General features: G+C 32.3%; 1 protein-coding gene across 5 annotated transcripts in view; it reads right to left on the bottom strand.

The window, feature by feature from the left end:
• Naaladl2 (N-acetylated alpha-linked acidic dipeptidase like 2) overlaps nucleotides 1-13709 on the bottom strand; it is an 853454-nt gene that overhangs the window by 152502 nt on the left and 687243 nt on the right. For all 5 annotated transcript variants that reach the window (XM_010632423.3, XM_010632422.2, XM_010632426.2 and 2 more), the window contains one exon: nucleotides 4829-4924. In XM_010632423.3, the coding sequence (XP_010630725.1) occupies nucleotides 4829-4924 (96 nt within the window). The remainder of the gene's footprint in view (nucleotides 1-4828; nucleotides 4925-13709) is intronic.

Genomic DNA, 13709 nt, shown 5'->3' with positions numbered 1-13709 from the left:
TCCTTCCTTCCTTCCTTCCTTCCTTCCTTCCTTCCTTCCTTCCTTCCTTCCTTCCTTCCTCCTCCCCCTCCTCCTCCTCCTTTTCGTCTTCTTTTTCTTTATTTTTTTTTCCAGAGTTCACTCTCAAGACCTTGCACTTGTGAGGCAGGCACCGTGCCACTGAGCTAAATCCCTAGCCCTGGTGGTATTCATTTTTGGGGGTTTTTGGATATTTTTTGGATGATGATGTTTTTACATAACTGCAGATTTATATTTCAAATGCCATATATTTAAAACAATGTTAGCAAATATGATTCTGTATTATTTGAAGTTATTAAACTCCAAAGGATGTTTGATAACCAAATACTATTACTATTAACTGAAAGTTAAAAATTAGAAATTTTAAAATGTTTTTTATATTTAATAATGCCAAAATTAATCTTTATTCACATCACTGTAATATTAAGTTAAAATTTAAATATATATGTTGAAGCCAAATATAACTATGTTATATTGTAAAATACACACTTTAATAAGAATTATTAGCCTTAATTTCTAGGAAGTATACAAAATTGCCTTACTCTAAATTTTAATTCTACTGTGATAATTTTCATATATATATTATGGCAATAAATGCCATAATATTTTTAGTACCTTCTCTTTATGATGCACAAATAATTTTATGAAAAACTCCTGGTTAGATATTATATAAGAAAAGAAAAATAAAATTTTACTAAGGAAAATATTTTTGAAATCCCTATACTTACTAACATTGTATTAATTAAATATACAGTGTTTTTAAAAAACAAGATAGGAAAAATAATGAAAGCACTAATAATTTGATATTTCCTCTGAAAGCTTACAGACAGAATTAGATCATTGGCTGGTTTCCATGGCATCACCTATATGAAGCATTTTTCCTTTGCTGCATTTGTATTCATATATATATATATAATATATTGAACATTTTGAGTGCCACATGAAATGTGCTACTGATCCAATAATGTAAGAAATAGTACCTTTTCCTCTGGAACCCCAAATATCCTACATCACATTTGATTTTAAAGGCTTCTAAATACAGCTCAAGTGCTTTTTTTGAATACAAGTTCACAGTCATCATTAGTTAGGTATCAGTTATGGACAGAATTTTAGCAAGACAATGCTAATAATATATAGTAAATCTAAAAACAAATGTTGAGCAAATGTGGAACATGAAATCTATTAAAAGTAGATTTAAGAACTGGATAACAAATCATGTGAGGCCTTTGACTGAGAATAGCAGAGATCTACAGATTAGGAATAAATGTGGAAGAAAAGAATCAAACAAGTCCCCCAAATTGCTTCAAATACTGCCGAGCATAAGCAGTTCACAGGGTGAATGCAGTTTCCCAATCTTGTCCTTCTTGGGAATTACGCATGAGCTCATTCTTCTCTTGTGCTCTTCTTCCTTTGGATGGGTGCTGGGACAACTATGTTTGAATCAGCCACATCGATGAAAATATTCTGTGTGGTCAGACACGGTGAACACTAGTATGTGTGGTCACTAAGCATGTGAACTGAAATTCTAGCACAATCTAAATACTTTTAAAATTAAATTGATGTGTGACTAGTGGTATCCATCTTGTACATTGTTCCTATATTAAACAGTGCATTTCTAGCTGCTCTTTTCCGAGCACCAAACTCATGTGCCCATCTACCTATTTGATGTTGTTTGTTTGTTCATTTTGTTTTGGTACACGGGGCTTAAACTCAGATCCTTGCACTTGTGAGGCAGCAGCAGAACCACTGAGCTAAATCCCCTATTTGATGTTTTTGCCTGGTCCTATATAACCCCAGTATTACACGTGTATAGTGTCAAACACCACCTTCTCTGTACGTGCTCCTCACTTACCTAATAATCAACATATCAGCTTTGCTTAAGATATAACTATTAAAATTATCCTTGGCTCTTCACGCTACTTAATATCTCATATAGCATAATACTGTTGTTCGTTCTTTAAATTGTCTCTGAAATCTGTCACTTTTACCAAAATATGTATTGTTTTTCATACATTAGTACCAACAGCCTCATCTTTAAATCATTCTGAGAAGTAACTCATTGCTACTGAAACAGAGTTAAAATGCCTTAAATTCTTTAAATGTCACCTTTCTGGTGAATTCCTAAAGATATCTAATCAATATCAAAAGCTTTATTTTTTTCCCTTCCATATTTTCCCCATGGATTACCCAGGCCATTCTATCATGGATTTTATTTTGTTCCTCCCATACATTGTCCATGGCTTTTTTTTGTTTTGTTTTGTTTTGCTCTTTTATCATGCATGCTACATTAAGATGCTTTATTTACCTCATTTATTCCCTTGAACCAAGTTCTGTGTATAAATTATTTCATGCATTTCAAGTATTTGCTCCTCATATTATATGATAGACTACTAGAAAGCTTGGATAACTAATCATGATTTATGAGCTAAATATTGAAGATTTAGAAACACCTAGAAAATTCCTAGGTGTAGAGGAGAAATAAGCCAATTTCAAAACACAAATCCATAGTGATTTTTATTCACTTATTAAGGGCTTAAGTAGCAAAGATTTATGCTGGTATTTAATTCATGTGTGGTTTCCAAAGGAATTTGGTTTTTCTAGTAATTTTTAAAAATGCCATTTCTAAGGCAATGATAGAGGGTAAGAGAAACATCTTCAACTTCAACACAGCATGTGCTGCCCTTCAGCACCTTCACACTGCACCACCTGACTGTCACTGATGATGGATCACACCTTTGGCATCGTGACTGAGACTCATTCATCACTCTCTTAGGTTTCATGCTTTATATCAAAAAGACAAATGCCAACACAAATCCAAACTTTGTAAAAAAGTAAAAGAAGAAGTCTATATGTCAACATTTAAAAGCTACCTTCAAGGACTCACGTACTACATGTGAATACAGTTTATTTATTCTAAAATATTGTTTAATCTCTTGGAAACAATAATTATAATTGACTGCTTCTCCTATAGATAGTATAATTAATTTTGCCAAATCACACTTGAGATTTATAGTATAGGTCTAGAATGAATGCAAATTCTTGGAATTCAAATATATTGTATAACATATTAATATTGCATGTACATATTTAATTAAATAATATAAAATATGAGACTGCTAGATACTATATAAATATAGCTCATATTGAGAAAAATAAGGAATTTATCATCAATATTCCAATCATTTCTAGTTTCTTGAAAATGCATTAATACTCATGCTGGTTGATATTATTAACCCAAGTTGTTCATCTGTCAGGCCAGTCATAACTTGAGGTTCCACTATATACTTTGAAGCTACAGTGTAAAAAATTACAAACAAATAAATGAAAAAACAGCATGGTATTGGCAAAATATCAGACTTGTAAATCAATAGAACAGAATAAAGGATGCAGAAACAGCTCCAGGTATACTCAGTTACTTTACTTTGACAAAGGGTGAAATTCATTCCCTGGGGGAAAGATAGGCTAAAAATAGTGCTGTGAAGACTGCCTGTAAACATACAAGAAATTGAACCTAGACATATCTATCACCATGCACTACACTAAAATTAAAATGGATAAAAGATGAAAATAAAGTGTTTGTAGATGGGGAGGGGAGGAGGGGGTGAAGGGAGGGCAGAGGTAAGGGGTAAAAATGAGAATCAAGACTTGTCATGTAGAGGTACATGATCCCAACAATGAATGCAACTATACTGTATCCCTAAAATGTACCAATAAACTCAATTAAAGCTGAAAAAATAAATAAATAAATAAAATGGATAAAAGATCTGAATGTTAAAACAGAAACAGTTAACCCTCTGGAAGATAAAATAGGTAAAATTTGAAATCATAGGTGTTGGTAAGACCTTCTGAAGACAACCCCAGTTGCACAAGAAATAAAATCTAGAATCAAAAAATGAAATCATATCAAATTAAAAAGCTTCGGCATAGCAAAAGAACCAACAGAGGGAAGAGACAACGTATAAAAAGGGGAAAATTTTAGCTGAACTTAGACATGTTTACATCTGAAATATATAAAGAATGACAAAAAATCGACATCCTCAAATAAAAGACCCAATCCAAAAATGGATAACTAAAATGAACAGATTTTTCCAAAGAAAAAAATACAAAATAGCTAGTAAATACTTGAAAAAAGTTCATCATTAGTGACCCATAGACAAATGAGAAAACAACATTGAGATTCCATCTTACTCCAGAAAGAATGGCTAGCATCAATAAATTAATAAAAAATATGAAGAGGCTGAAGAGAAAAAAGAATGCCTACATTGTTGGTGGGAACCTTAACTCATAAAACCACTATGGAAATCAATATAGAGATTCCACAAATATGAAAACCAGAAATTCTATTGAACCCAGGTTTTTCCCTTATAAGTATCTTCCATAAATAATGACATTATATAACAGTGATACGTGCATACCCATGTTTATAGCAACACAATTCATAAAAGCTAAATCTTTAAAGAAGCCTATATGTCCAGCAACAGATGAGTGAATAAATAAAATGTGGTATTCAGACACAATGCACTATTACTCTATTATAAAGAAGAGTAAATTTGAGTCATTTTTAGGAAAATGGACACACCTTGAGTCCATAATATTCTTGGAACAAATCAGACATACAAGCTTAAATTTCGCATGGTTTCTCTTACATGAAAATCATAAAATATAGATAAATTAAAGGACAAAGTATAAGACAAATTATACAAAACTGAGAGGTCGATCTCTGTAAGTGGAAGGGGCTGATAGATGAAGAGAAAACAAAGCAACAAGTTTCCCACCCTGTTCATGAACTCCTGAACCCGTCCCTCCCTACCTTGGTAATGGTTTCATGAAGGTTGAAGAAGGGATCTATTTCTTCAATTTTCATTACATGTTGAAGAAAAGCTGCCTCAGACAGAAAACTTGGACCCTGTGGCAAGTAAAAAAAAGAAACATTTAAAACTATTGACTTTTTTTTCAACTTCTTTTTGGATTTTTTTTTTAAAGATTCAAAACAACTCTAAATTGCTTTAGGGTTTCTGTTGATTGTGGGACTACATCCTACTGATCTAATTACCCATCACAGATCATTTATACACTAAAGTGAGTAGTACATTATAATTCTGGACATTATATGGGTTTACACATAACGTTTTCTTAAAAGAGAAATAATTCTTGACATTTCACCATCAGTTTTTCCCCAAATACATAGACATGTTCACTGAAAAAAAAAAAACTTTATTTTAAATTCTTCCTGTATTTTATATTTTGTATGTTTTAAGCCTGATAGAATGGGTAAAATGCTTTTGGTGAACATGATTACTTAGAAGTCATGTCCTAGGCAAAATGTAGATGATATTTTAAAACTTTTCAAACTAATTTCAACAAAATAAGAATATATATTTGAGGTAGAAATTTCATATGCATATCTGCTGCCAATAAAGTGGTACCATAAAGTACCAGATAATAGTATTTAGATTCGTATCAAAATTAACATTAAGATTAGTTATCATTGAAAAGAATGAGAGACACAGGACTGTGATTCATTTTTTCCTTGAAGGTTGTATTCAGATTTTAAGATGCAAGCACACATGGGATGCTGATAATGTTAATAATTTAACCAATGGGAGTTATCAATATTATTAGCATCCCATAAAATTGTTTATAATTATAAATATAGTTTTTAATTAGGGAATTTGAAGGAGTAGGTAATTTGTCTAGAAAACAGAACATTTGAGAGGAGATAAATAGAATGAAAGAAACAGACAGACAAGTAGAAAAAAAGAAAGAAAGAAAGACAGAAAGAAAGAAAAAGAAAGAAAGAAATGAGAAAGAGGTATTAGCAAATTTAAAGACAAATAAATTGATAATTCTTCTGAAGACTATCAGAAATATAAGAAAGATAGCAAGATTTAGAATAATCAATAGAAGAATGATTATAAGTGTAAGAAATAAAAGAAAAATTTTATTAGATCATTTGTTTGAACCAGTAATGATAAAACTATTTTGGGATATATCAACCAATGGTGGAAAAGTTAAAATTGTGTAATTGACAAGCTTTAAAATTATACAGGTGAGGATTACATCAACATAATTGCAATTTTTTATATATTAAATAATACTGTGACAAAGTATATTGTGAATTCCCTTTTTAACAAACTGAGATCAAGAAAAAGTAACCTATCTGGTGTGTTCCAGTGTATTCCCAGTTTGGGACAATAAAACTAAAATTCAACCAAATACTCTTCCGACCTATTCTACATTTCTATTCTACTTTTACCCTATAATCTAAAACTAGCTTCTCAAAAAGTTTGCCAAGCTCCATCCAGATTTTGCAAAACATATTACAAAATTAATATGACCCATGCTTAAAAACTAATAAATACTCTTGCTTAATGCCCCCATTCGGAGAGCTTGCTAAGACATAGTACCATGGTTTGAACTGTTTCCCTCAAATAAAATGTTTTTTTCAATGTTGAAATCCTATTGCTCAGTAACACAGAATGTGACTTTACTTGGAAATAGGTCTTTGCAGGTGGAACTAGCCAAATTACCAGGTCAAATGGAGTAGCATTGGTTCCCAATGCAAAACCACTGTTGCCTTCTGAGAAGGGGGATAAGTACAGATAGACACCGCCAGAGGGAGAGTACAATGTGAACCTGAAGTCTGAGATTGGGATCATATGTCTACACATAAAGAAACACCAAAGATGGCAAGAAAAAACAAAATCAAAACACCTGAAACTAGGCAAAAAGCATGCAAAGATTTTCTCTCTTAATTCTTAGAAGGAACCAACCTTGACAATATCTAGAAGAGGGAGAAAACATTTTATGTTTTTAAGTTACTCAGTTTGTGGAATGTTGTTACAGTAGTCCTATCAAACTATTCAGGTTAGTCTTCCTGTACACAATAGGCCTCAATACATTTTGCTTACTACAAGCCTGTCCCTGTTTTCAGTTCATCGTTGTTTGTTTATAAGACCCTTCAGACACATCAATTTGTCATTTTCCAAACCGATATCCTGTGTTCCCTCATCATTCCCTTCATTTCTTATCTTGGGTTATAACACGCATATTTCACCAAAATGCCGAAGTTTGTTATTCTATTTTTTTCTCTCATTGAGTTTATTGGTACACTCTAGGTATACAGTACAGTTACATTCATCATTGGGATCTTGTACCTCTACATGACAGGTCTTGGTTCTCATTTTTCTCCCCTTGTCCCTGCCCTCCCTTCACCCCCTCCTCCCCTCCCCATTTACAAACACTTTATTTCCATTTTTTCATTTTCTCATATTTTTTTCTTTTCTGTTATTACCTTTCTCCTACCCTTCCCACTTTTCCCACACCTTTAGCCTTTTTCTTCCTATTTCACATTGTTATTCTTGATTCCAATTTATCACACCAACTATACCATAGAACTACATTTGTTAATTTCCATCTAATTTACAGTTTTAGATAAATCCCTACAAATTCTTACCTGTTACCTTAGTCTAGTTACTTTAATTTTACTCAGACTATGGCTCCTACTTCCTAGAAGCCAGAGCTCAAATGCATTTGTACATCATTTCATAACTACCTTTCTTCTTTAACCTGCAAATAATTCTTTTTATCCACAAAACTCACTTCTGCCATTTTCATATTGCCTCTTCTGCTGCTATAGTGGGTCTATGCTGCCTACTCATATTATCTCTTAATTTATATCTTTTTTTTTAACCTAGAAAGTTCTTTCCCCATCTGCTTAGTAGGTGTCTTTGTAGAATTATTGTTCATGATCTTTACCATTTCATCAAAATTGATCACTTCATTGTCAGGGGGTTACCATTTTATATTTACCTTTACGTATTACTTATTATATTTTGCTTTTGTTATATTTCCCCCATACCATTGAGCCTCTTAAAATGTGGTATTGTTTGCATAATTAAATAACCTAACAAAACCAAAAAGCACGAGTAAGTCATGTCATCTCTCAGTGCCATCATCATCCATAAGTTGAAGGCAAATAAACCTGTCCTTCCCACCCCTGAGAGTTCAGACAGAGATCAGCAAATAAAGAAGCAAGTGTTCTGTAAAAAGGAAAGGGATTCTCTGATGATGGTTTGTTTGGCTTTTATCATACCAGTCAAGAATTCCTTTTCTATGTAATTAAGAGTTAAAAGTTAGGGACCTTAAATCACTACAAATATGTGTGTGTATATTCAGTTTTAAATGAAACTTTCCTCTTACAATTTACAACTGTCAAACAAAAACCGCTGCTAGAGAAAGCAAAAATTGAGGAGTAGCGTTGAGCTGAGTAAGTGATATTTTCATGTGTGTATTGAAGACGCCACATACTGATGCCTATGCGGGGAGTGAATTTAATATATATGACGGGGGAAGGGAAGGTTAGAGAGAAAACGATTGCCACAGCACAATAAGAAAGACCACGAGACTACAGCAGGGCAGTGATATTAAAGACAGAGAGGAGGTTAGTTTGATAGGTATTTAACCACTAAAATTAGCAGTAATTGGAATATAATTGGATGTGAAGATCTTAAAAATAAGTCAAAGTTGCAAAGATTTCTAGATTTGGTAGAGGAAGTAGATAAAAACTGTGTTAATGTGATGATAATAGGAAAAGTAGATAGTTTAGGAAAGCAAAAACATCATGTTTGAACCATTTGGAATGAACTGTCCATGAGTCATTCCGAAGAAGACATCAAGAAAGTGAGTGACAATATTATCTAAAGAGTACAAAAAATGTGGGCCTGAAGAGAAGAGGATGAAAAATAAAGTAAGAGCTCTAATTGCCTAGGAGTTATTTTCTTAGAATTAAGCAGTATTGTTTCAAATTGGATATATTGAAAGAGACAGAAAGTGAGCAAATTACTAGCTAATTTTAATACTTCCTAGAGTGCCAATAAACAATGACAAAAAAGTTTGAGGATTGATACTGATTAAGGAACATTATAACAAAAATGCAATGTATGAACAATACTTGAATTTTGATTCGATTACATTGAAAAGAAAATTTTAAGACAACTGAGGGAAATTGAACATGGGTTAGGTATTTCATGGTATCATTGAATTATTGTCAGTTTTTTAAGAATGGTGATGATATTGTAGTTTTTAAAATTCTTATTTCCTATACATGCATCTGGAAGTATATGGATGAAATGATATGATTTCTGTGATTTGTTTTAAAATACTCACTAGCAAATAAGTAGGGATGGAAGGCATATAAATAAAGCAAGATGGCAAAGTATTAATAGATCCTATTAAACTGGAAAAAATAAAGTTCAAGGCAAATTCTGCACTAGAAACAAAAATTTTTTAAAATATGTGCACAGTACTAAAATGTGATGTTGAACACAGACTGAGAGGTATAAGGTGTAGAGGACAGACATCTGAGGGATAACAGTATCTCTGAGTGGCACCACTATTTAAGAAGTAGGAGGATAAAAACAAACCTCATTAAGGTATTGAATCATCAGAGATGTATATGGAGAGCCATGTAAATATGTTTTATAGAAATCAAACAGTAGAGAATACCTGGGGATAAACAACCACTGCAGCAAAGTAAGCAAAGAGACATAGTAAGATGAAGACGAAAATTATTTATAGGATGTAGCATTTCAGAGATCCCTGGTGACTTCTATCAGTAAGGATTCTTGTGGAATTAGAAGTGCAGGAATGAAAACAGCTGATGATAAAATGTGAGGAGAAATTAGACATTTATTACAAATTATTCTCTATACATTTAGATTTTCTGGAGAACAAAAGAAAAAAGAAACATAAGCTAAAGAAAAATAGAATCAGGGACAGTTTATTCACTTTGTTTTAGGAAAGATTGACATGAATATATATTTTAAAGCAAGTAAAGGTATCTAAAAAATGTAGACTTTTTTTAACAAAAATGTGGGGGAAATCGATGGGCCATAGACTTAAAGAAAAAAAATCAAAACTCAGTAAAGTTACCCTGAAAATAAAATTATGGACTCTAATGGAGTCAAAATGTTAAAATGAGTGTAGAATTGATTTAAGTATTGTCAAAGACAGACAGTGTTGCTGTATACATATTAGTAAAGACAAAAAGACTGAAGGTATACTAAATTATCATCTAAATTTAGCTGTCCAACCTTCAGTTTTACCACCATTCCAAATTATACCATTTTGCACTTTTTTCAGCAATGATCATGTAAAATTTCTTGCTCATGTAGCTCAGTGGGGGCTAAACTAGGCAAAACTATTATGAATTTACCTCCTCTTTAGCTGCCATTCAATGAGAATGACATGTAACAAGCAGAACAACTATAGTGTTTCCATTTTCCAGGACTCGGGTGAGCATTCCACATGTATCACTCAATTTATTCTACATGCATCTCTATGAGGTGGGAACTATCATGAACTTCTCTTTACAATTGAGAAACAATGCATCATACCACAAATAAGTAATAAGGCCAGTATTCAAACCCAGGTTTACATAACCCTGCAAACCCACATTTCTAGTCTTATTCTAACTATATCCTCATGGACAAAGTTAGTCATAGCCCAAGATTCTGTGTATTTAAATTAACAAGGATGATTTCTCTCTACCTTTTATTTTCAATTTTTCCAAGCCTTAGTCTCTTCTCCATAGGCAGTGTAAACACTATGTACAGTTTAAAAGATATAATCAAAGATTCACTGCTTAGACTCTATAAAATTGAATCTAGAAAGTCCCATATGCATTTCCCTTATTGCAATAGTCTCATCTTTGCAATCAAAGAACATACACATCAATACCTAAATTTAATATGTGAAATTAAAACACTTGCAGCCTTTGAATGGCACTGACATTCATAAGGTGCTGAACTGAGGAAAAAGATAATTATAGCCATGACTTTTGAAATGTAGCATTCCCATTACTATTCAGTGTAAAGAGACCTGAGATAATGCGGAGTTTAAATAGAAGTTTAACCAACCAAGGGTCAAATGTGGAACGATATTAGCACATTATTTTCTGAGTACACTCATTTTTACATTTCAATTATTTGGGTGGGTGAGAGGGGGTTCTATAAAGTCCATAAAGTTTGCTTTATTGAAAAATGTTCAAAGCACTTTTGGAGTTTCATTTATGTTAATTTAGTAGCCTAATTTGAGATCTACAAAAGCCATTAAAAATTTAAATTTAATCCAAATAGTAAAGCATGGAATATCTAAATAATTAAATGATTTTACAAAGTCACAAAATTTGTGGTTCACTTTTTGATGATAATTAAGATTAAGTAGATGGTGTCAAATGATTGACTTTTCTTAACTTTCTTAATAAATATTAATTATTCCATACATAGAAAAAAGTGAGTTTGCTGACATTTATGTTTCCCTATCTGTGCTGCCTTTAGAAACAGAATACATTGAAGATCAAGCAAATGAGGAGGAACTTTGCAAAGGTCTTAAAAACTTAATAAATGACAGAAATTCTGGCTATTTATCAGCCGAGAGCTATTAAGATTTCATATTATTTACTCTGCAAAGAGATATTATTAGCTCTACAAATGAACTATGAAGAAGTAACTCATCTCTTTTCACATCACACACCTTAAACTTTATGGAAAACTTTGTTGTGCTTTTTGATTTTTTTGTTTGCAGTTTATGTCTTGTTTGTTTCTAGGGAAAGAGGGAGATATTATCAAATAGCTGGCCCTTGATATTGTACAGGTGACCAACACAGCATGTTTTCACATCAGGGAGAAGAGAAATAATACTAATATCCAATGTTATTTCTTTAGTTATTCCTGAAGAGTGGTCCTTGAAGGGATCATAGATTTTAGTGTAACACTCAAATCCAAACAAATTTTAAGAGGAATAACATATGAGAAATCAGCTGTATTTTTCTGAAACCAATGATTTGCCTGCCCCAGTCCTCTGACTCAATTCTAATTTCCTGTGGATTTGGGGGACCTCTCCTTCCTTGCCTATTCTAAATGCTGATGGCTTTACATATTCTTTTTCTTGTGTCTTCACAGTTCATATTCCTGCTTTGATCTTCACATAACCTTCTCCCTATGTGTTCCCTTTTTCTGTACGATAGAACACTTGTCATTGAATATGGGTTCACCCAGGTAATTCAACACATTTTCTCAAGATTTTTCATTTAAGTTTGTCTACACAGAATCTTTTTCCTACTGAAATCAGTTTTCAGGGCACATATATTTTTGGGACTGTGACACTTTTTTCTAATAAGTAAGAAGCTTAAGAGAAATATAGACATAAAATACTACTTAGAGATTCCTGTCACTTAAAACATTTAAATGTAACTCGACTGTGAAATGTCTCATAATTTAAGCGAGAGTTCCTAAACATTTTTGAGCCAAATACCATTTTAAGCTAAATATTAAATATGTTGATTGTTTCAGAGATTATAGCAAGTCTACTTTTGTGTAGAATACTGGGAGGGAATGGGGGGGGTTGCGCCTTTCTTGAGAATTGTTAATGTGCAAAAGGCATGTACTGCACATACACCAGGGTAAAGAGACTAGAACTAGACTTATACAGCTTAATGCATAAGGAACCACATCAGTCTCCATGTTTTGTAAAATGCAGTGAAAAATATTTTGTGTATTATCAATAATATGTAATACTAATCAAACATAAATCTTAGCTCAATTAATCCTTATAAAAGCCTGATAAAGTAAATAGTACTATTTCTGTTTTACAGATAAATAAATTGAAGCACAGTGAGTTTAAATATCTTGGCCAAATAGTAAAACTGGGGAATAAACCCAGGCAATATCTGTGCTTTTAACTATTATAAAATATATTGTCTATGTTACAGAGTATATAAATTATAACATAATATAGTATCACTTAATACAGTTTGAACAAAATATACAATTGTAATTTTTTTAAAATTGTGCTTGCTCATTTTTTTTCATAGCCTGAAAACTTGTTTTTCAGCAGCTTTAAATTCATGCAACAATCTATCGTTTCGGTTTTTAAAGCAAAATATCACAAAAAGTAACACTACCCAAAATATTGTGGATCCTTACAGTAACTGCTGAGTTAAGCAATAAAGACGCTATCATTAGTTTCACGTGAAGCTTAAATGAAGTTAAAAAGAGTCAACAAAAGGCCAATAACATGTCAATAATAAGTCAGTACATATTAGTTATAACCAGCAATGTCAATGGCCTCAACTCACCAATCAAGAGAAATAGACTGGCAAAATGGAATAAAAAGCAAAATCCAACAATATGTTGTATACACGAAACACACCTAGTGCAAAAAGAAGCCCATAGACTGAAAGTGAAAAGATAGAAAACAATTCTCCATGTGACAGGAGTCCAGAAAAAAACAGGGGTAGCAATCTTATTTGCAGACAAAGTAAATTTCAAACCAAAACTGAATCTAGTATTATTGATGTAGGACGGTACTGTATCATACCTCTATGAATGTAAAATATCTAGTACCTGCTTTATGATACATAGTAGGGACCGTGCTTTATCAGAGCTACATTTAGTGATATTACTCTAGAATGTTTTCTTTCCAGATGATGATTAAGAGGCTAATAGAAAAAATTGTGCCAAGTACCAGAGCAGCAACAGAACTTGGCTGTTGTCTGGATATTATTCTTTTTTTGTTTTTTTTTTTTAATGGAATGTGATGAATGTCTATAATTTTGTTCAGATGACTGTAGAACCTGGAAAAGCTGTTGCTCCTATCGATGCATAACATACTGCTATTATTAGTCTTTT

This window comes from Fukomys damarensis, unplaced genomic scaffold (assembly GCF_012274545.1).
Source record: "Fukomys damarensis isolate Sample0158 unplaced genomic scaffold, DMR_v1.0_HiC HiC_scaffold_12, whole genome shotgun sequence".
NCBI lineage: Eukaryota > Metazoa > Chordata > Mammalia > Rodentia > Bathyergidae > Fukomys > Fukomys damarensis.
This window is presented reverse-complemented; position numbering and strand designations above follow the sequence as displayed.